The following is a 23641-nucleotide window of genomic DNA, read 5'->3' on the forward strand; positions in this document are numbered from 1 at the left end:
GAGAGGGTGCCGGGGTGCAGGCAGCGCAGGACGCGCGCAGAGATGGGGCTGTGGTCACCTGTGTTGGGGGCGGCAGGTGAGGGGCTGAGGCGGGAACAGGGCTCACATTCAACCACTGAATTACTCTGACGCAGGCGACACTGAGGCAGCGCAAGTGGAGGGCGGTGGGCAGGCTCACGAAGAGACCCCAGCCCCCGCGGGAGCCCTGACCGGAGGACCCTTCCCCCGGCCTCCCTCCCCTCCCCCTCCCCTCCCCCTCCCCGCCCGCGCAGCCTCCCCTCCCCCCTCCCCTCCGAACTACGGCTCCCGGCGTGCCCCGGGGCGGCGCGGGCGCAGCGGCGCGTGCGCGGCGTGCGGCCGTTGGCTGGGGCGGCGGCTGCGCGGTCGCGGCGCGGTGAGGTCTGCGGGCGCTGGCAAATCGGGCCCGGGATGTAGAGCTGGCGGTGCCTGACGGCGCGTCTGACGCGGAGCTGGGTGGGGTAGAGAGTAGGGGGCGGTAGTCGGGGGTGGTGGGAGAAGGAGGAGGAGGCGGCGGCGAATCACTTATAAATGGCGCCGAAACAGGACCCGAAGCCCAAATTCCAGGAGGGTGAGTCCGGGCCCCCGGGGAGAGGCGGCCGGCAGCGCGGGAGCGGCGGGCCCGGCTGGGCGGCGGGGGCTCGGGGGCTCGGGGGCCGGGGGCGACGCGGGCCGCGCCCGCGGGGCTGGCGGGCAGGGCTTTGTGCGGAAGGCGCATTGCGGCGGCGGGCCTCGGCGCGGGCGGGACGGCCGCGGGCGAGGCCGAGGAGCGCCGGGCGCGGCGGGGCCTGGGCGTGCCGGCCGCCCCGGGAGGGAAGCGGGCGCGGGCGGCCGCCCATTGTGGGGAGGCGGCGGGCGCGCCATGGCGGCGGCCGGGCGGTGATGTGGCGTGGGGGAGGGGAGGCGGCGCTCGCGCCGGGGGACCGCGCGGCCCGGGCGGCCCCCGGCCGGCGCCCCAGCCGCCTGCCGCCGAGGGGGCTGCGCCCGGCGGCGCGGCGGGGCCTGGCCGGGCCTCGCGTCTGTGGCGGGAGAGGCGCGCTGCTGCGAAATGGCCGCTGCGAGGTGGCCGCGCCATCATGGCCGCCGGCGCCCGGCGCGGGCCGCGCGCGCAGCGCCCCCTCCCGGCGGCCGCGCGCTTCGGGGCGGGCGGTGCGGGGCGCGCAGCCGGGATCCGGGGCGGGGCGGGGCCGGAGGGGCGCGCGGGGCTTTGTGCCGCCCGCATCCTCCGCCCTGCGGGCGCGCTCCCTGTGCGGAGACCCGGTCCCGGTGCGCCCGCGGTCCCCCCCCCCTCCCACCCCCGCCCCGAGGCTGAGTGCAGCGACGCTGGACGTGCGGGGACTCGGACGCTGGCTTCTTTGGCTTATTAATTGGCGCTTTCTTTTCTTCTTTTCCTTTTTCTTTTTTTCTTTTTCTTTCTCTTTTTTCTTTTTTTTTTTCTTTTTCTTTTTCTTTTTCTTACTTTTTTTTTTTCTTTGGTGAATACATCTTGGCTGACGGTAGAACCAGACTTTGTTGGGAGATCTTTAGTGTTTACGGTTAACGCGTCTGTTCGCGTACATCAGAGTGGGGGCTTCACGATAAAGTAAAACAGAAGTAACGTTTCCTAGCCGAGCAGGGACACCTTCACGTACCGTTCATCGCGGTCGGTGGAGCTGCTAGTCACCATAGACGTCCAGACATCTGCCAAAAACACCTGTCGTTGCGGGGATTTTCAAACTTGTAGACCCCTTACCCCCACCCCAAGTATGCTGTCACTTTCCGGACTATTTAAGAAGTTATCAAGGGTATTTTTTATAAGGACTGGCTCAGTACCTGCTTTCTCCTATCGTGAAAAGTTGCGACTACCTCCTATGGGTTAAGGTTTATGTTTTTTTAATCCAGATGTTTTAGGTCAGGGATTTTTAGTCTAGAAGTTAGTGGGTAGAATATAGGTCTATCTGAAAGGAAGAGGTTTTTTTTTTTTGTTGTTTTTTTTGTCCAAGTGAGATTTTGTATTTCAATTACGAATCCATCCTCCTCTTAAACCGCCCCCCCCCCCCCGCCCCCCTGCACAGTAGTGTTGGCAGTGCAGTGTGGAACATCTATTCAGCTGCTCAGTCAAAATTATGGTAGCTGTTGGATTGACCAAGAGTTTGCTCCATCAGTTAAGGAGGTCCTGTAACATCAGAACGTGACACTTAAAATGCTTCGATAACCATCTCAGTATAATTGGTTTCCTCTGTAATACCAGTGTTTCAGGTAGTTACAAAAACATTCTGGGAAATGACCCATAGGCTTCGCCGATGGCGCAGAAAGTGCATCCCTGCTGTAGGACATGGAAGGACTATCGCTGAGGTTTGGAACAGTCAAGGGTGGCTTTCTGGAGAAAGTGCTTCAGTTGTGAACTAGAGGGAGGAGGGAGCCAGTAGGCGGATAACCACCCAGGAGAAGCCACATGCTGCTGTGGTGCTGAATCAGACAGGAGTAGGAACCAAGGTGCCCGCAGAAAGGTTGGAAAGCTGCTCACCAGAGTGTTGGCCCTTACTTACCATCACTTTCCACATGTGTTTTCTACTCTCGTGTTAACGCTGAATTGCCGGGCCATCTTTAAGAAGTTATTTGGGGGCACGTGGGTGACTCAGTCGGTGAAGCACCGGACTCGATTTCATTTCGGGTCCTGATCTCATGGCCTTGGGTTTGAGCCCCACGTCAAGCTCCAAGCTCGACATGGCTTGGAGTTCTCTCTGCCCCTCCCCTTTTGCACCCGCTTACTCTCTCTTTTTTTTTTTAAATAAACTTTTTAAAATTTTTTTTTTTTTCAACGTTTTTTATTTATTTTTGGGACAGAGAGAGACAGAGCATGAACAGGGGAGGGGCAGAGAGAGAGGGAGACACAGAATCGGAAACAGGCTCCAGGCTCCGAGCCATCAGCCCAGAGCCTGACGTGGGGCTCGAACTCACAGACCGCGAGATCGTGACCTGGCTGAAGTCGGACGCTTAACCGACTGCGCCACCCAGGCGCCCCAAAACTTTTAAATGTTGTTTATAAGATGTGTTCAGGGAATGCCTTGAAAGGAAAAAGTACTACCCTGTTGGTGGTAACAATTGAATGAAGACACTGCAGAAGAATTGAGCGTATGTGATGGTGGAAATATGAATTATCAGAAAGAGTACTTCTTTCATGATTCCCTTACACTTGGAGGTTTTTCTCATTTAATGCTCAGCATATGTTAGATAAGCGGTTTTTAAGCGTGGTGACTATTTTGTACTGGACTTGATCCTCTCTTTCAAATTCTCTTCCAGCACATGGTAAAGAAAACTGTTCAGGCCCTGTCAGGAATTCACAGGCTGGTGGTAGCTTCTTAGTGTTCCTGGTGAGCATAGACCAGTGGGAGGATGGCACCTTGGAATCTCAACCTTGAATTTGAGAGCATTGGGTAGAATTACTTTCGTCTAAGGATACTAGAAGCATTAAGAGTGGAGAAAGGCTGCAAAAGCCTGATAACCATGGTTTGCTCTCTTCCCCAATTACCAGTCTTTTTCTGCAGTTTTATTATGAGAAGTAGGCCACAGGCGTTTGTTATCCTGGTGAGTCAAATGCCTCCAAGCAGGCTGCCATCCGTCAGTGCACTAGTAGCTGCGGTGGAGGTCAGAAGGGCCCCAGTACAGTTGTCTTTGGAGGCGGCCAGGAAGACGGAGGAATAAGGCCCTTTCCACGGTGTCTTTACTTTTTTTTTTTTTTTTAAATGTTTTTTATTCATTTTTGAGACAGAGACAGAGCATGAGCAGGGGAGGGGCAGAGAGAGAGAGAGACACAGAATCCACAGCAGGCTCCAGGCTCTGAGCTGTCAGCACAGAGCCCGATGCGGGGCTCGAACTCACAGACTGTGAGATCATGACCTGAGCCGAAGCCGGACACTTAACCGACTGAGCCACCCAGGCGCCCCTCCACGGTGTCTTTAAAATGTACCTGAAGAGTGAGGTTAGGAGACACAGGTCCAATCTTTGCTGCTGCTGTTTGTTTGCTACACCTTATTCATGTCCCCAGGGTCTCAGTATTCAGTGGTGGCTCCACTTTGGATGGGCTGTAGCCACTGGAACACACTCCAAAGCTGGTCTAAACCCCCTCCTTCCAGTTCCTGTTTTGGTTAATATTCCCACCAGCCTGGAAGTCAGTTTAAACTTTCTGTTTTTGCTTGGTTGTCCTTAATTTCTCACTGCTTTTGGTTCAGATCTATTTCTTCCCATGGACTGCTGGCACAAGTCTTTGATTCGTTTCCCTATTTCCAGTCTCCATTGAAGCTCTGCACAGGCCCATCTTCTGGCACGTCCTTCAGAGGGGAACCACTGCACGGGAATTACAGAGAACTTTGAGCAGAGTAACATTACCCTGCTCGGGAGGTTCTAATACAGGTCTCTGGTGAAGCTTGAGAATCTGTAGTTTTATTATTTTTTAAATTTATTTATTTATTTTTGAGAGAGAGCCAGCTGGAGAGTGGGGGGAAGGGAGAGGGACAATCCCAAGCAGGCTCTGAGCTGTCGGCGCGGAGCCTGACTCAGGGCTCAGTCTCCCAAAACGTGAGATCATGACTTGCGCCAAGATCAGAGAGTCAACACTTAACTGACTGAGCCACCCAGGCGCCCAAAAAATCTGTAGTTTTAAAAACTCCAAGAGATTCTTGGTGAGATTTGGGAGTTCTTACAGGATGAAGTCCACACTTCATTACATGACATAGAAGGCAGGCACACCATGATCTGTTTAACATTGATTTCTACTTTTACGTGTTTATCTTGTGCTCCAGTGATAGTGAACTATTTATATTCAAATGGTAAGGAGTGTGATAGTGTCACCTTGTCATGTTTCTGTGCTGCTGTACCCATTGTTTCCTTAGTAGCTCATCACTCCTATTGCATGTGAAGATAAAAATATGAAATCCAGCGAATTGTGCAAAAACTATTTGCTTCCATATCTGTGTCCCCCATTGATCTGATGGTGCTCAAACCGGTACAGGAAAGACTGGGTATAAATATGTTGAAAATGAACGTACGGATTTGCTTTAGGATAACTTTTTTTTTTTTTTTTTTTTAACATTTAGTTTTGAGACCGCATGAGCGGGGAAGGGGCTGAGAGAGGGAGAGAGAATCTCAAAGCAGACTCCCCACTGTTAGCACAGAGCTGGACGCAGGGCTTGAACTCATGAACCATGACTTGAGCTGAAATCAAGAGTCCGACGCTTAACCAACTGAACCACCTGGCTGCCCCACAGTTGTCAGTTTTTGAAACTTACAAGCAGCAGTTATTTTTTAAAATAGTGAAAAAATCTTGGGGCGCCTGGGTCGCTCAGTCGGTTAAGTGTCCGACTTCGGCTCAGGTCATGATCTCGCGGTCTGTGAGTTCGAGCCCCGCGTCGGGCTCTGTGCTGACAGCTGAGAGCCTGGAGCCTGTTTCAGATTCTGTGTCTCCCTCTCTCTCTGACCCTCCCCCGTTCATACTCTGTCTCTCTCTCAAAAATAAATAAACGTTAAAAAATAAAATAGTGAAAATCTTATTGCTGTCTAGTTTCTTCAAGGTTGAGCTAGTAGGTTGTTTTCGTAGTTTTAGAGCTAAAAGAGCTAACTGTGGTGGAGTACTTTTGTTACCTCTGGGTCTGATGAAGCCCAAGTAGACTGAAAATAATGTGCAAGAAATTGGTTTCTACTGTAATCAAATGTAATTTTCAGGTACTGTCAGGAATTACCTGCTTGATTTGTCTGATGAGCAGTTGGCTTCCAGGTCATCCTCTAGTCCCTTCCATTTAGTTATTCTTGCAAGTCTGAATGGTAGGTTCAACATAGAGTGTGATTTCCAAAAGTTAGAATTTTATCTGTTTTACTTGCCCAGGAAAAGGTTTGGAACCAGAGATAATAGGTAGAGCATAAGGTCCTCATTTTGGAAATATTTTAAAAATCTTATTTTCAGATGCACATTGAAATACCCAGTCCTACCAGTAGGTAGTTACTGTAGATTTTATTGGCTTAGTAGGTGGTAGACTATCTGATGATCCAAATAGATTGATAGTCTAATACATTGATTTTTGCTGTTTACATCACATCCTAAGGTGTTTTCTGTTGTAGGGTACTGTTGAAGTTTGATCTGAAGTGTTTTTCTGTACATAGCCTTACTCTTCTGGTTTTGCGAGCAATAACAGTACAGCTGTGATGGTCCTCACGTGCGACTCTTAGATACGAAGATAAATGAAAATTAACTCCTTTTTTTTTTTCTTTCTTTTTTTTACTTTCACAGGTGAGCGAGTGCTGTGCTTTCATGGGCCTCTTCTCTATGAAGCAAAGGTATGAAACCTGTTTTCCTTTGACAAGTTAGCTAAAATTATTGGTTAGATGACTTGAGTCGTAAGAGAGTTAGTTGCTTTGTTCCAACATTTGTGATTCATAGAGCCCCTCATGTTCTCTTTCTGGGTGTCTAACTGCTTGCTGAGTGGGCCAGACAAAGCACTGCCACCTTGCCGTTGTCTCAGTGACCTGCGGAAGGCCCAGTGGTTGGAGTATTTGAGGGGAGATAAAAGGTTTGTGGGAGCAAGTTGCATTGTGTTGTTAATGACTTGTGAGGACATCTGGCCAGTCACTTTCATGTGTAAGTAGTTGTTGAGTAAGCACTGAGGGATCTATTACGTTAAGGATAAAACCTAACGGTAAAAATGTGAGGACATTTAACTTCTTTCTGTTGGCTCGTCTGTCAGAGTTTGAATCGCGGGGGGCTTCCTTTCCTCTGTCAGTGTCATCCCAATTGTGAAAACTGGTTTTACATTTAGCCAGAGGTAAATGAAGTAGTGAATTCCCAAGTAAAAAGTGTTTTTATTTTTAGTATTTTGTTTCTGGTAATTTTTAGCGTAGATATTTATGGTGTGACTGTTTTTAACAGTGGTTTTAAAAATGGTCTGCATAGCAATACAGCCTTTAGTTACATGCAATTTCTGCAGCATTCTTGGTGGGTAGTTTATGTGTGTCTGTGAAAATGGTCTTAACAATTTTGAAGTGTGTCTCCAAATAATAACCAGTTTCACTACTTTTCAGTTGTTTTGAATATATAGATGTGTGTTTTTAAAGTTCTAAAATGGCTGAATTTGGATTCATGGAGAATCCGGTCAGGAACGTCATGTGGACGTACATATGTCCTCGTGATGTAATCCTAATACAGTTTTAAGTAAGTTGTGAGTCCTCTTGATCATTTATATCCCGGAGTGTTATTTTCGTTGCATCAACTGTGGCACACTCCACTTTTCTCCTCTGACAGCTGAAACTCCAGGGAACAAGTTTTAAATGGTGGTTGGAATAACTTAAATTGTCATGATCCTCTTGGTTGTCTCAGATAAAGACTTTTAATCCGTGACGGAGAGTCATCACTTTCACTTGTCATAGTTAATACCTTTAACGATTTGTTCTAATTTGTTTGGCTGCTTTTAAGAAGAACATAAAATGTTTTTCATCTGTCACTTTGCTGGTTGCTGATAATTTGCAGCAAAACAGTTTGCCTTCCATAAGTTAATGGCGCTTTCTCATAATAGAAAGGCACTGTCTAAATAATTTTCTTTAGCTGAATTTGGTTTTTGAAATAAGTACTAGTTTCTGGCTGGCTAGACTTGGAGAAAGTGCAAAAATGACTTTCATTAGCTGTTCTCAGGGCTACTCCAGCCCATTGAGTTAAGGGTCGGGGGATCTTTTAATACAGTTTTTCAGCTTTGCTGGGCTGACTTCCACAGATTGTGACTCTAAGGCAGCTGCAGGATGGCAGTGTGTGCAAGTAACCCGAGATCCTGGATGATTTTCCGTTTGGCAGTCCTGCTCTCTTGTGCTCGTTTTGGTCCCCAAGGTTTGAGTGGAGTGTCTGAAAGATCGCATACTTGAAAGTCATCCAGGTAGTTGTCGCCTTTTTCAAAAACGATTTCTGAGTGAATTTTCTCTTTTTTTATTTCAGTGTGTAAAGGTTGCCATAAAGGACAAACAAGTGAAATACTTTATACATTACAGTGGTTGGAATAAAAAGTGAGTATTAGTATTAGATCTTTAAAAGCAATTGTATCTCTTAACAAGGTAGCTTGTGTCGTGTGTGTCACAAACCCATGCTGCTTTCTTTTTTTTTAATTTTTATTAAAAACATTTTTGTAACATCTTTTAAGTTGGTTTATTTATTTTGAGAAAGAGATGAAGTGCCAGTGGGGGAGGGTCAGAGAAAGGGTGGGTGGAATCCCAAGTAGGCTCTGTGCCGTCAGCACACAGCCTGGTGCGGGGCTCGAACTCATGAACCGTGAGATCGTGACCTGAGCTGAAGTCGGATGCTTAAGCAACTGAGCCATCCAGGTGCCCTGCACACCCGTGCCTCTTAATTTTTGGATGGTTTTACTACATACTGAAGCAAGGGTGAAGCATTTATGGTATGATGAAAATAATAGAAATAAGGGTACCCACCATTTCATTTTAAAGTCTTTGGATGATTTCTTGTGTTCTAGTGTAATGTCTAATCGTTAGTCAACCAACTGCTCTTTTTTTTCTGGTTTTGGTTCATTTTAGGACAGCTTGAGTTTTTTTGCCTTAGCACCCACGCAGTTACGTATGTATGTTACTGCAATTAGTTATATTCAGAGCTAGTTGGATTATTCTACTTGGAAAAGGAAAAAGGTTGCCTCGTTAGGAAGTAGTGACGAACTTGTATTCTGAATTTTGGTAACATAAATGTTGGCAGAGAGTGATTTCCTGTGGTTCGTTTTTTAGAATATGGTTTAATACAGATACAGAGATTTAACTGCCTACCTAATTAAACTTAATTTTTCACTTTGAAGAGTTAGACTTTTCTTTTAAAGGAGTGGTGTATTGGTCCGTTACGGCGAGTAGACAGTGGTCACAGATTGAACACGTTCTAGAATAGCAAGCCAGTGGGGAGCTCTTTTTCAGCGATGGGTCTTTCTTCTTGGGACCCACAGATACGGCACATCTAATAATTTACTCGTTTCTGATGCCTGAAATGGAATATCCTGTAATTTGTACTATGAGAGGTTTTAAATTACTTTCATTAGTGTGTTTTGTCCTTCAAAAATTGCCAGAAAGTAGTTTTTTGGGGGTTGTTTTCTGGCACCTTTGAAGGCTTTGCGTCCCTTGAGCTGTGCTCTGCTGCCGACTTCTCTGTGTGAACGGGCTGTCAGGTTGGAGGGTTACTCTGTTGCTGGCAAGGAGCTATTGTCTGTGACTTTTACTGGCCCTGTGACTTTGGTCTTGTCTCATGGGGTCCCTTACCAGGTGATCCGGCCCAGTTTTATTTGTTAGAAGAATTTGTTTTCGCAAAATGCCGCTAGCTGAGAAGAAATACCAGACCCTTTTTTTCCATTAGTATAGTTGTAGAAAGGTGGAAATCTAAAATGTGTCAAAGTACGTTCCTGACAACTTGTAATTTTTTCCCATTTAATAATTAAACTACTTCTAATAGTGGCGGATAAGATTTTAAACATTGAGAAATTGGGAAAATAGTGGAGAAAATTATCGTTTTGGGTTTTTTTGTTTGTTTTGAGAGAGGGACAGCATGAGTGGGGGAGGGGCAGAGAGAGAATCCCAAGTAGGCTCTGCTCTGTCAGCCCAGAGTCTGACTCTGAGAGAGCCTGACCTGAGCTGAAACCAAGAGCTGGGTGCTTAAAACTCCCAGGCGCCCCCAAAACTATCCTTTTGTCTTGGAGAAGTAAGCTGTGATTTTTAAATGTGGTTTCGGTATTAATGCTAAATTATTTCTAACGTCCAGGAGAGTTTACCATATGGCTCCTAGCGTATGTTGTAGTTTCCTATTGAGAAAATGTTTAAGCTCTAGTTCAGTCTTGTAATAGACTTACTTTACATACTGATACTATGTCAACGTTGGTAAGGTTCAGAGTATTACCATGTGATAAGAGTCTCCATTCTCTACAGGTAATAGAATGTCGACTTTATGCATGTTACGTGTAGGAAAGTTAAAGTTCATCCAGGAAATCAAAGAAAAACAAATAGTAAATTCATGGCAGAGGTTTGCCCTCATCCCCATTTAAATAATTGTTTTAGGATTTGTGTTTTAATTCTGTTATGTATAATATTTTGTATAAAATTACATGTAGATGTGTATGGCTTTAAGACTGGATTTTGAGTGGCATTTGTGGCTTATGAGAGATTGAAAGTGCCAAATGATTGTATTTCCTGATTTTATAGCTTTAAAATAATGTTTTTCCCTTTGTTAGAGTTCAGTAACACAGGTAAATGATAGACTGCATAGATTTTGTTTTGCGCTTTGTAAAGCTAATTTTATATATTCCTTGGAAAAAGAATTTAAAAATGGCACTCAACATTGGAGATATTTCATATCTTCATAGGTGTAAAATTGAGGATATTAATGAACAAAGGTAGATGTGTTTTTTGTAGTTGATTTGGAACATAGATAAATAGACCATAATGTTGGAAAGTTTGATTTTTTTTGTGAGTAGAGAAGCCTCGAAGCCCATTTTGAAATGGGAGCAGTTATTCAGCAGCCCAGCAAGTGTGTTATGTGTGTGTGTTTTGTTCTGTTGTTTTTTTTTTTAGTGCTGTGTAAGCAGTGTCACCGGTCATTGTGATTGTGGGGGTTAGTGACAAGCTACCTTTAGAAAATTCTGAACTTGTTTAATGTTTGTGACCTATAAAAATTTCTGAGTGTTTGGCTTTCAGTTACTATCCTGGTAGTGATGTTCCTCAGAACAAAAAATGTCATTTAATTTTCCTGTGGTTCGGCAAGGGTTTTAGCTTCTGACACATAAAGGAGACAAGGATTGATTTGGTCTTTACTTTTTCATTAAAAATTTTTTTTTTTTTTTAGTAAACCCTGTGCCTACCATGGGGCTCAGACTCACAAACCTGAGATCAGGAGTCGCATGCTTTACCTTCTGAGCCTGCCAGGGGCCCCTTGATTTGGTTTTTAGATCAAAGTTATTTTAGATGCATTTTTTATCAGAGGGGGAAGGGATTTGCCGGGAACCACAATGGAGTTAGGTGGTAAATAAAAATTTTCCAGCTCTGCCTAATTCCGAGAGAGTTGGAATAGATAGAAGTAGATGTATAAGTAAAAATCAGATTCTCGTTTTGAAAATGGTTTGTAAGATTCTCTTAGAAAGTCATACAACAAAAGCCCAATCTGCAAATTGGAATTTTTAAAACTTTAGTTAAGTACATACTTTTTTCAAACGCACAGTAGATAACATAATTTCTAAATTTTCAAAAACCTTACCGGAACTCGTTGACACAGACATTTAAATATTCCATCGGTAAATAAATCTTAATAAAGCTTAAGCTAAATTCTGCACCTAGTTACTGAGATTACTTTGTACTATGCTGTCTGTATCAGAAGTGCTGTGAGGCCCAGGCGCTCTGAAAAAACTTTGAAGACACGTGAGGATATTGTAGCCCTTTTTCCTGTTCCTGAAGGAGCTCCCTCAGTACACCACCCCCTCCTGACCTCTAGGTAAATGCATGTTTTAAAGTTTTCTCTAGGAAATCATGTTGAGGATTGCTTTTTAATTATTTATTCTTCTTTTGGTTATCTTATGTAAGAGGTCAGAGGTGGGAAATCATTTGCTTTGGATACATCTATTTGTGTCACTAAAGGAGCTCCCTCAGCAGGAGAAAAGAAGCACTTTGCATGAATAGTTAAGCATTCCCTAAAAAATACCTTGTTTTTGTTTTCCCCTTTGGAAAAAAACACATCAGAAATCTTTTTTTGTGGTTAAAAAGTTTTTTTTAGTATTTATTTTTGAGAGAGCGAGAGAGCACACACATGCGCAAGCGGGGAAGGGGCGGGTGGTGGGGGGACAGAGGATCAGAAGCAGGCTTTGCATGGACAGCAGTGAGCCTGATGTGAGGCTCGAACTCAACAACCGCAAGACCGTGACCTGAGCCGACGTCGGACACTCAAGTGAGCCCCCCAGGTGCCCCGACACTCGGACATCTTGAAGGAAGGAGCTTTTCTAATTGCCAGAATGCTTATTTAAAGAGTGGTCGGTTCTTCCTTTTGATGTTTAGGAAGCCATCTCTGGTTCTGTGCGTTCATGAGTGAGTGAAGGTTGAGGATGATGTAGTCTGATAAACCATTGTAATCATTTGATTTACAGTATTTGCTGAGTTGGTGTGGATGATATTTGTGATAGACCTGGTAGATTTCTGACAGACCTTGAGTGCTTTTTCTGGTTCGGACTCTGAACTGTTTTACATGTATTATTTCTCATAACGATACTGTAAGGGTAGGCACCGTTATCTCCCATTTTATAGGTGATGAAAGTGAGGCACAGCTAGTTCTGTAACTTTGCTGTTACATAGTTAGCTAACTAGCTGATCAATTTTCCTTCTTTAAGATGGCAGCTTCTTGTGGACTCCCATGCTTCATTTTTTTTTGGAAGTTAAAATTCTTAAGATCTCTTTATTCTGTAAGGATAATTACTTAAGGACTCTTTTTTTTTTTTTTCTCTTTAGAGAGAGAAGGCGCAGGGCACAAGTGAGCCAGGGGCAGAGAGAAGGATCAGAAAGAGAAGCGGGGCTCACCCAAAGTGGGATTCGAGGTCACCTGAAGCGGGGCTCGAGCTCATGAACTGTGAGATCAGGACCTGAGCAGAAGTCAGATGCTTAGGGACTGAGCCACCCAGGCGTCTCTGCTTAGGGACTCTTAATGTTAAGTGCCATACTGTACTCATTTTAAGAAAGGATTTGAATAATCTGTTTTTGGAATCTGGCAGTTAAGGTTTAGGGTGCTGCTTTTGAGGATATAGTTTCTTTCTCTTACAGCACAGATTTTCACTGGATTTTCATTTCAGTTGAGAACGAATTTGTAGTCCCAATTAATTAAATCTCAGAGAAATCCAGAGTCTTGCCTCTTGGATCTCTACAAGTAATTGGAGGCAGGGTCTGAATAGTAGTAAAAATGTCTTTGAATGATAATTTAACTTTTGTCTTTTACAGTTGGGATGAATGGGTTCCAGAAAGCAGAGTACTCAAGTACGTGGACACCAATCTGCAGAAACAGCGAGAACTTCAAAAAGCCAATCAGTAAGTTTGTTTTGGCAACATGAGTAGGAAGAGAAATGTCTGTACATTAGTTCTGGGAAGTGGAATGAACAGTAGAAATCCTGTGGCCTGCCTGCCAAAAAAAATGATTCTTGGTACCTGTCAGCTGCCGTGTTGTAGCTTTGACTTCAATCACAGAAGCCTTTCCTAGAAAAAAGGAAGGAGTAGCAGACCAGTCATTTCTAGTCTGTCCATAGAGTTAGGTAGGAAGCAGCAGGATGTTGGAAATTTCTGTAGTTGGAAATGCACTGTGATCTTGTTGGCTCCCGGACTCTGTGGGAGTTCTACTTGGGAAGGGCACAGGGATCTCAGTTTGAATATAAATTTCAAAATGGGATCAAGCTGGCACAATTATTTTTCCATGTAAGTACTCATTTGATGACAACTTCATTGGAATTCTCTTTGAAGGGAGCAGTATGCAGAGGGGAAGATGAGAGGCGCTGCCCCAGGGAAGAAGACCGCCGGCCTGCAGCAGAAAAGTGTTGAAGTGTAAGCAGACCTGTTTTAATTTGGCGTATCGTTATGGAAGCGATCGTTCTAGAAGTGAGCTTCAAGCTCCATATACCCATTGTCCTGTATTAGAGTTCATTGAAAATGGAACCTGGAACATTTCAACTTGAAAAATGCCAATGAGCACTCCTTTCTCAAGCGTTCAGTTGTTTGAAAATACATAATAATTACATATCCCTTAATTTCCCTTAGCAGATTTTCTACCCTCCTCCCCGTTTGTTTTATGGTGAAATATACATAACATAAAGTTTACCTCTAACTCATTTTTAGGTGTATAATTCAGCAGCATTGAATACACTCACAACCCTTTTTTTTTTTTTTTTTTTTTTAAGGAAGAATCTATTAAAGAATTGCTTTATTAATACAAAACGTACAAACTATTAGGTGCTAAGAAATTCAGATATCTAAGTCATAGCAAAACAGGTGGCAATTCAACATCCAGGGTCGACAGAACGCTTGGAGACTGCCACAGATTAGATTCCCATGGTTGAGAGGGCATCTTCAGAGGTGAAGGGGGGCCCAGGTGTAACAGCTTTTCAAGTTCCCTCTCCTCATCAAGGATGATGAGAGGCACTCCATTCAAGGGGAGGTGTGCAATCTGGTGCTTCTGCAAGCAGGTCAAAACTCTCAAAATCTAAAGGATTGAAGGGAAGGAATTTTTCTATTTCAGGATAGGTGTCATCCGAGGCTGGAACAGTGCTTTTTGCTTTAACAGTCTTCTCAGTTACCTTTTTGGCAGAGAAGGGCTTGGAGAAAGGACTTCAAACAACACCAGCAGTTTAGTATGTGAAATCTGTTGCATAGGTTGAGAAATTAGCTTGCTTATTAACATAAGCAAGAAGGTTGAAACAAGAATGTCAGAGTCTGTTGTTGGGATTCATTCAAGTATAGTTTATAGATATTAAGAGTTAGGGTTAGTTGTCCGTGTTTTTTCGTTGTTTTTATGGTAGAATGAGTGGGTCAGGAATGTGTGTGTAAAAGCTCTTGGTCGCTCTTGGTCCTCACATGTTCGTTCGTTCTTTTTTTTTTTTTTTTTTTTTTTTTTTTTTAATGCTTATTTTTGAGAGAGAGAGAGACAGAGTGCGAACAGGGGAGGGGCAGAGAGAGAGGGAGACACAGAATCTGAAGCAGGCTCTGGGCTCCCAGCTGTCAGCACAGAGCCGGACGCAGGGCTCAAACTCATGAACGGTGAGATCATGGCCTGAGCCGAAGTCGGACGCTTGACCTACTGAGCCACCCAGGCGCCCCGGTCCTCACATGTTCTTGACATCAATTAAGTAAAAGTTCATAGTTTAGTCTGACCCAGAAATACTGTTCAGACTGAACACAGATACTTGTGTTCCAGAAGTTAAACTTAGAGAAACAGGAAAAAACCTGTACTTTCAGATAGATGGCCAGCTTTTTGTATTTGTAACGGAACATAAGTTAATTTGAGTTGTAAAATGAACCTTCTGCTCTAAATTAGATGAGTACAGTTAATAACTTATAAATACTTAAAAAAATTTTTTTTTTTTAATGTTTATTTTATTTTAGAGAGAGACAGAGCACGAGTAGGGGAGGGGCAGAGAGAGAGGGAGACACAGAACCTGAAGCAGGAAGCAGGCTCCAGGCTCCGAGCGGTCAGCACAGAGCCGGACGCAGGGCTCAAACTCCTGAACCGCGAGGTCATGACCTGAGCCAAAGTCGGTTGCTTAACCAACTGAGCCACCCAGGTGCCCCTATAAATACTTTCTAAAGCTGTAGAAGGGTCAGCATACTCCAGTGTTACGGTTGGGTCTCACCAGATAGAGTCCATAATCTTGGGCTTTTTGCAAACCATTTCCTTGCATTCTGTAAGTAGTTGTATGTGGAATTAAAATGAGTAGTTTACTGTTTGCCGGTTGGTAAATAAACGAGTGAAGTTGCTATTGGAGATGATGACTAAGAGGAAGGAGACATTGGTTTCAGAAGAAAAGAGCTTATTAGGTGTCAAAAAGGAAGGACTATGTACTAGGGAGAAATAGGGTGGAACATTGTGGGCCAGTGAGGGTGGAACATACACATTTACCAGTTCGCTGAACATACACATTCACCAGTTTACTGAAGTAACGGCGAATGTTGACTTTTGGAACTTGGATTTTGTGGAACGAGTAGGGTAACATAAACTACAGTATGGTTATAACTTACATGCCGTGAGCTTATAAATTAAGAGTATAATCCTAGAAGTCTCCCGATGTGGTTTTGGTTTATTTTTCTGTTATATGGAGGGAGGTGTGAATTTAGCCAACTGTCACTGAAAATTCTTAATGTCTGAGCAGGGAAACTATATTTACAGCCTGATCTTCCCATCCAAGGCAGTGTTTCTCTATGAACTTAACCCTGGTAAAAGGGAACGTATGGGGGCGGGTGTACTAGCAGTAATCACATGTTTTTCTTTTTTTTTCCTTCTCCTTTTAGGAAAACCAAAAAGAACAAACAGAAAAGTAAGAATATTAACTTGGTTAAAAATAATTATTTTACCTTCATAACATTTACATTTTGAAATCAGTGTTAAGCTTTAAGAGTTACAAAGTTTTGAGAGTAAGCTTATCATGTTTGGTGATCTCAAAGATGAGTCACAACAGTGTACATAGTTAGGTACATAGTAGTAGAGAGCCAACTTTGAGAATTCTTTTTACAATGGAAAAACCTTGTAAGCATTTATTATTTTCATGTTCTTTAGTCTTAGTCATTGGGAAGATAGTATTTTTTAATAAATGTAAGATAATGTTGCTAAATGTTACTTATTTAATTTTTTTTTTTTTTTTTTTTTTTTAATGTTTATTTTTGAGAGAGACAGAATGCGAGTGGGTATGGGGCAGGGAGAGAGGGTGGCACAGAATCTGAAGCAGGCTGCGGGCTCCGAGCTGTCAGCACAGAGCCTGACGCGGGGCTCGAACTCACGAGCTGTGAGATCATGGCCTGACCCAAAGTCGGGCGCTCAACTGACTGAGCCACCCAGGCGCCCCACTAAATGTTACTTAATGCTAAATGATAGAAAAATTTATAAAAGTTGTATTTTTGGTAGGACTACGATTCTTTAGATTCAGGTAACACCTGTGTAATGGAAAAATAAGAAAGAGGGTTTATCGGGAAACTATTTTCCTTAAGAGTGTCTCCTGTATTAAGCCAAGAACCTCCTGTCCTTGTCCTGCATGTGTCTAGCACCTGGAAATGGAGATGGTGGCAGTACCAGCGAGACACCTCAGCCTCCTCGCAAGAAAAGGGCCCGAGTGGATCCTACCGTTGAGAATGTGAGTTTTTAACATTACGAATAGCATGTTAGTGTTTCTAGTCTGTGCAATAAAATAATCAGAACTTCAGTCTTGAAAACATTGTTAACATGGTTAACTACTGCGATGAAAACATTCCTCTTTTTTGGATTAAGGATTTTTTTTTATACATCTTCTGTTTTACATGTAGCTCTGCATGTGTCCCTGCTGTGTATGTCCTCCCCAGCTCATCATCAAATATTCGTCTGTAAGCTCTATGTTCACGTACAGGACTAAATATTTCATTGGTATTCGACTGTATAGACTTACGAGTTCACGTTAAATGGTTTAGTATGTCCCAAGATGATTTAATAAACCCATAACAAATGCCACAGAAGCTTTATCTAGCCTGCATATATGTGTGTGTGAATATGAGTTTAGAATTCTTAAGTGATAAAATGTCTTGTTTGTGATTTCCAAAATTAGGAATTTGGAAGTGTGGTTTTAATTTTCAACTGACAGTTATATTTCTGAAGCTGAGGTTAGGAAGCAATGGTATACTCCTAAACAGTGTATGTTTTGAAAATAGGCAACTTCAGGCAGTTATTGAAGACTTCATTAGAAGTCAGGACACTTAATTTTATGTATAAAGAAGTAACTTTAATCTGTATGGGATAGTCCTTGGCTATTAAGAGAAGCTTCTTTTCTCCCAGCAGCTTAGCTGTAGGGATTTTTCATTTACGATTTTTGAAATGCCAACTCTGGCAGTCCATTTGAGTACTTGAACTAATTCAGGGGAGCCTGGGTGGGCTCAGTTGGTTGAGCGTCCAACTCTTGATTTCAGCTCAGGTCATGATCCCAGCCCAGGGTTGTGGGATCAAGGCCCAAGCTGGGCTTCAGATTAGGCTCCAAGCTGACAGTGCAGAGGCCGCCCTGCTTGGGATTCCCTTCCTCCCTCTGCCTCCCTCCCTCCCTCCCTCCCTCCCTCCCTTGTTCCCTTCCTCTTCTCCTGCCCCTTCTGTGTGCGCTTACTCGCTCTCTCTGTAAAATTAAAAAATAAAACATAACATATACGTATGTACTTGGTGCCTCTAAATATTGAGAAAAACCCTGAATTTTGGTGTTGCTATTGAGCGAGAAAAGACAGATTTTTAATGCCCTTCCCTTTTCTGTTCAGGAGGAAACATTCATGAACAGAGTTGAAGTGAAAGTAAAGATTCCTGAAGAATTAAAACCGTGGCTTGTTGATGATTGGGACTTAATTACCCGGCAAAAACAGGTACCTTGAAAGCTACACAGATGTTCTTGCTGATGTGGAAACAGATTTTAAGGAAAAAATTGTATAGACTTGGCTCTTGAAGGGGTGTGATTGATGAATATTATTTTAATTCAGAGACTGAATAGTTTGATCATCAGAAGGCATGTCTTGGAAAGGATAGAAGGAATCCGTGAGTTTTTAGCGAGAATAGGTGGCAATAACTCGGTTTTGGAGCTTTCTAGGATAGGAAGCCCTGAAAACTGGTAAAGATGAAGTAGCACGTGGTTTCTGTTCTGTCACTGAAAATGGGGTGTCCTCACGTGGTGCTGCTGCTGCTGGGCTGTAGGAAGCACACAGTTCTCTGCCAAGTATTCATGGCCTCCCAGACAACCTGAGTGTTCTGGCCGAGACGTGTGGTTACTAGCGGAAAGGAAATCGGGGCTTTGTGAGGTACGTGTGTGACATTGCAAGAGTGCGGTCCTAGACCTCAAGTGGAGAACTTTATAGGACAGATGCACCAAGTACTTAGAATGAGCAGCGTGGGCGGGAGTGGGGGTGTGAAGATTTGGGGATAAGGAGACTTACGAGACCTCCATCATGTACAAATGCGGACTCCGTTTGGTTCTTGATTCGGTTCTGGAGCTGAACTGCGTTCAAACCTTGGCTTTACCACTTAGAGTTTGGACAAGTTACTCGGCCTCGGTAGGTCTCTGCCTCACACTGAAGATGTGAGCACGACCTCAGAGTTCACGTATGCTTCAAGCGGGGTGTGGCACATGGTACACACAGGGTACATAATGACGGTGTCTTGGAGGTACATTTCTGCGTGGTGCATTCCCTCCGTAGTGAATGGTGTGTGTGTGTGTGTGTGTGTCCGACAGATGCCAGTCTTTAGAGCTGTGGTGTCCAGTACGGCAGCTGCTGGTCACATTTTTGGCTCCTTCCTTGAAATTAATAAAAATTTTTAGTTCCTTAGCCACATTACGCATGTTTTAAGTGCTGGAGAGTGCCATTTCCTGTTTTGTAATACTGTTAGGTGGTCTTTTATTGCCTTAAGACTTTTCCGTTGTAATTTTCCTGTAAAAAGAACACTAGTATTCAGGTGTATTTTTTTTCCACAGCTGTTTTATCTTCCTGCCAAGAAGAACGTGGATTCCATTCTAGAGGATTATGCAAATTACAAGAAATCTCGAGGAAACACAGATAATAAGTAAGAACATACAGATCTTTCAAGTGCATAGAAAGACATTAAGTATTCTTCTTTCCAAGTCTTAATCTTTTGAAACGTCCACTTCCTCTAAATGCCATCAGAAACTAGCAAAATAGAATTTCATTGGTTTGACCTGGAGTTTGGTCGGCAAACTTTTTCCTTAAAGGGCAGATGGTAAACATTTAGGTAAAAGTGAAGCTATTACGTGTCAAGTGCATAATATAACCATTTAAAATACAGTTGTTTGAAAATGTAAAAGCCATTCTCAGCCTGAAGGCCGTGGTTTACTTAGCACCGGTTTGTTTTTGGAATTGATTTCTCTTGTGCTTTTGTTTAAATCTCTTGTTTAAAAAAACCTGTCGGGTAAAAATTCATCGTCATTAGTTCAGCCTTCGACTCCGGTCCCTTGCTCCTGTATGGGTCGAATCAATCCCCGTTTCTCAGTTGTCCGTGACCTGCTTCGCAAGTACACGTCTCTGTGTTTGTCAGGGAGTACGCCGTGAACGAGGTGGTGGCCGGCATAAAGGAGTACTTCAACGTGATGCTGGGGACTCAGCTGCTCTACAAATTTGAGAGGCCGCAGTACGCGGAGATTCTCGCAGACCACCCGGACGCGCCCATGTCCCAGGTGTACGGGGCGCCACATCTACTGAGATTGTTCGGTAATGTGCCATTGAGGAAAAAACTTTTTTCTTTGGGTTTTTGGTAGTTTTGTCTTTCCTAATGAATCTGAAGTGGTTACAGAAAATAACATTCTAAAATACTCCATTTCAATTTGAGCTTTTTATTGAAAATGTTATCTAAATCTGTTTCAAAGTTAGCATCTCTGAGATCATGTACTTTAAAAGAATCTGTGATGGGGGCGCCTGGGGGGCTCAGTCGGTTGAGCGTCCGACTTCGGCTCAAGTCATGATCTCGCGGTTTGTGGGTCTGGGCCCCGCGTCGGGCTCTGTGCCGACAGCTCGGAGCCTGGAACCTGCTTCCGATTCTGTGTCTCCCTCTCTCTCTCTCTGCCCCTCCCCTACTCGTGCTCTGTCTCTCAAAATAAATGTTAAAAAAAATTTTAAAGGCATCTGTGATGATTGTGTTAGGTCACGTAATGCCCGTGGTGCCCCCTTGGATGTAACTTTGACTACATTATTTTATCTCCACAGTACGAATTGGAGCCATGTTGGCCTATACTCCTCTGGACGAGAAGAGTCTTGCATTGTTGCTGAATTATCTTCATGATTTCCTAAAGTAAGTGTAACAGTATGCCTGAAATTGGAAACATGAATTAGTACAGTGCCCCGAAACTGGCTCTGACCTGTCAGCACTGTAGATCGTAGCACGTGGGAAGACACGAGTAAACGGGACAGAGCGGTACAGGAGTGAGTAGAGATGTCCGTGGGACACGAGTGCGATGTGGACCACCGCGCGTGGTGGAGCAGCGCCTTGGAGCCGTTGGGGAAAGACGGGGACCACTGGCTAGTGTTCTGGAAGGAAACCATCAGATCCACACTTTCTGTCAGGCAGTGAAATTCTAGATGAATCACAAGTTTAAGTCTAACATTGGAACTATTAAGATCAAGAAGAGTGGTAATATTTTTGTTATTTTTATAGTGAGAAAAGTCTTTGTAAATAGTAAAATCGGGGTTTGGCTGGCTCAGTCGGTTAAGTGACGCTTGATCTCAGCTCAGGTCATGATCCCAGGGTCATCCAGGGTTGGGAGTTGGAGCCCCGCGTCATTGGGCTCTGTGCTGACAGTGTGGAGCCTGCTTGAGATTCTCGCTCTCCCTCTCTCCCCCACTTCCCAACTTTTGCACACCCGTGTCCTCTGTCTCTGTCTCTCTCAAAAGAAATAAACTTCAACAAAACAAATATTAAACTCTATATAGGAGGGGCACCTGGGTGGCTCAGTTGGTTGAGCATCCGACTTCGGCTCAGGTCATGAGCTCATAGTTCATGAGTTTGAACCCTGCGTCGGGCTCTGTGCTGACAGCCTGGGGCCTGGAGCCTGCTTCGGATTCTGTGTCTCCCTCTCTCTCTGTTCCTCCCCTGCTCACACTCTGTCTGTCTCTCAAGGATAAATAAAGATTTTAAAAAAATTTCTTTTAACTCAATATAGGAAATTATGTAAAAAGTTAAAATTCTGTGATAAAGTAGTAACACACGAAGAAGAATTTTTAATAAAGATGATCAGACCAGTGAAAAGTAGGACATTGGGATTTCACAGAACTGGCAATAGGGGGGCTGTCAGAAATGCGTTCAGTGTCCGATGATCCAAATAGCTGTGTCTCAGTGGCTACGATTGAACGTACTGAGGAAAAGGGCCGTCCTGGTTTCTTCACCTTTTTAGAGGGCATTTTGGCAGTGCCTGTTGAAAGTTCAAGTGGGAACTTAGCTGGTAGAAATGCTTAAGTGCACAAAGATTTCCAAATACGTGAGGCTTTAAAATGTATGTGTATAACAAAAATTTTTAAGTGTTTGCTTATTTTGAGAGCACGTGAGCAGTGGAGGGGCAGAGAGAGAGAGGGAGAGAGAATCCCAAGCGGGCTCCGGACTGCAGGTGCGGAACCCGATGAAGGGGTCAAAGCCAGGAACCATGACATCATGTGTGACCCGAGCTGAGATCAAGAGTCAGATGCTTAACTGACTGAGCCACGCAGGCGCCCCTAGACTCTGTGTGTATAATAATGAAGAATTCTAAACAGCCAAGCTGCTGTTGAAGGCATGTCGGTCCGATCAGGGAAGATTCCCATGTCGTGTCCACTTACGAAAATCAAGTTGCTCTGAAGAGTATTTGTGTGGTACGATTCTCGTTCATGGAGAAACATCCTTAGTGTTTGGAAAAGACCTAGAAAAGTGTGGATCATACCAAAAAGTGGGTTATTTCTTGGGCATAGTTTTGGGAGGGAAGGTCATGTGTGTCTGTATTTGAATTTTCTTAAAATGATACCATGTATTTTATAATTCTAAAACCGCAGCACATGCTCGCAAATCTATAGTCCTTGCTCTACTAGTGAGACGTAGAGTCCTCTTTGCCTCGGTTTCTTTGTGAAATAAACATACTATTTACTTGATACTTCATTTCAGGTCCCTTTGATTTTTATGGTGTTCATTTCAAATTTAAACTTGAAAGTGTCACTTTCTGAATCTGTATTTAATGTAATGAATTTCAAAGAGCTAGGGAAAAGATCTAGACGTTCTTTTTTCTTTCAATGTTTATTTTTGGAGGGGGTAGGGTGGAGGAGGGGCGGGGGACACAATCTGAAGCAACTCCAGGCTCTGAGCTGTCCTCACAGAGCCCAGCGTAGGGCTTGAACTCACGAACTATGAGATCATGATCTGAGCGGAAGTCAGACACTTAACCCACTGAGCCACCCAGGCGCCCCTAGATGTTGTTCTAGGATACATTTGTGGGGCGCCTGGGTGGCTCAGTGGGTTAAGCATCTGACTCTTGATTTTAGCTCAGGTCGTGATCTCCCGATTCAGGAGTTCGAGCCCCACATCAGGCTTTGTGCTGACGGCACGGAGACTGCTTGGGATTCTCTCTCTCTCTCTCTCTCTCTCTCTCTCCCTCTCTCCCTCTCTCCCTCTCTCCCTCTCTCCCTCTCTCCCTCTCTCCCTCTCTCCCTCTCTCTCTCTCTCTCTCTCTCTCTCTGTCTCCCTTTCCACCCTGCCCCCCCTCCCCTACGCTCACTTCTCACTTTCAATAAATAAACTTAAAAAAAAAAAGGATACAACATTTGTTTTGAGAAGATAGTCCAAGCTGTCAAGTTGGTATTCTGAAGACAGCCAGCTATTCCTGTTTTGAAATGGGAGAGCAACTCTGGACCTTTATGCATTGTTGTTTGGTCCATAACCCTGACTGAGTTGTAACTCTGGTTTCACTGTGAGGTTGCCATGATTTTAGTATATTTTAAGAGAAATTGTTTTGTGCAGCTCTGTGCCTTGATTTGGATCAAGGTGTACGATTCTTTTTCGTCTCCGTAATGAATAATGTTTTATTTTTAGATACCTGGCAAAGAATTCTGCAACCTTGTTTAGTGCCAGCGATTATGAAGTCGCCCCGCCTGAGTACCATCGGAAAGCTGTGTGAGGCGAGGCGCTGATGCTGTTTGGATTTCTGTAAACACAGTTTTGTTTAGTCCTCCTCTTGTACAAATGATGTACTTTGCAAATGTTAGTGTATAACAGAATTGATGTTTGTTTTCTGTTTGATCTTAAACAGAGAAAATAAAAGGGGTTATAGCTCCTTTTTTCTTTTCTTTTTTTTTCATTTCAAAGTCGCTACCAGTGTATTCAGTGATGGACGACGAGAGACATACTGTAGAGTGTTTTATTGCCTAGTCGACAAAGCTG

The 23641-nt window shown here is 44.0% G+C and overlaps 1 protein-coding gene across 3 annotated transcripts; it reads left to right on the forward strand.

Annotated features, from left to right (window-relative positions):
* The first annotated feature begins 383 nt into the window (after window positions 1-383).
* MORF4L1 (mortality factor 4 like 1) lies at window positions 384-23535 on the forward strand. Of its 3 annotated transcripts, none has more exons than XM_053888594.1 (13): window positions 384-589; window positions 6281-6327; window positions 7970-8037; window positions 11381-11497; window positions 12985-13071; window positions 13498-13578; window positions 16036-16061; window positions 16783-16871; window positions 18007-18108; window positions 19209-19297; window positions 19787-19959; window positions 20452-20536; window positions 23294-23535. In XM_053888594.1, the coding sequence occupies exons 1-13, from the start codon at window positions 550-552 to the stop codon at window positions 23376-23378; spliced, it is 1089 nt and encodes a 362-aa protein (XP_053744569.1). In that variant the 5' UTR covers window positions 384-549; the 3' UTR covers window positions 23379-23535. The 3 variants fall into 3 exon arrangements, with proteins under 3 accessions (XP_053744569.1, XP_053744570.1, XP_053744571.1); XM_053888595.1 differs by having other exon boundaries at window positions 11384-11497; XM_053888596.1 differs by lacking the exon at window positions 11381-11497 and having other exon boundaries at window positions 394-589.
* Window positions 23536-23641: the final 106 nt, after the last annotated feature.

Source organism: Panthera pardus, unplaced genomic scaffold (assembly GCF_024362965.1).
Source record: "Panthera pardus isolate Hobbes unplaced genomic scaffold, ASM2436296v1 HiC_scaffold_23, whole genome shotgun sequence".
Taxonomy (NCBI): domain Eukaryota; kingdom Metazoa; phylum Chordata; class Mammalia; order Carnivora; family Felidae; genus Panthera; species Panthera pardus.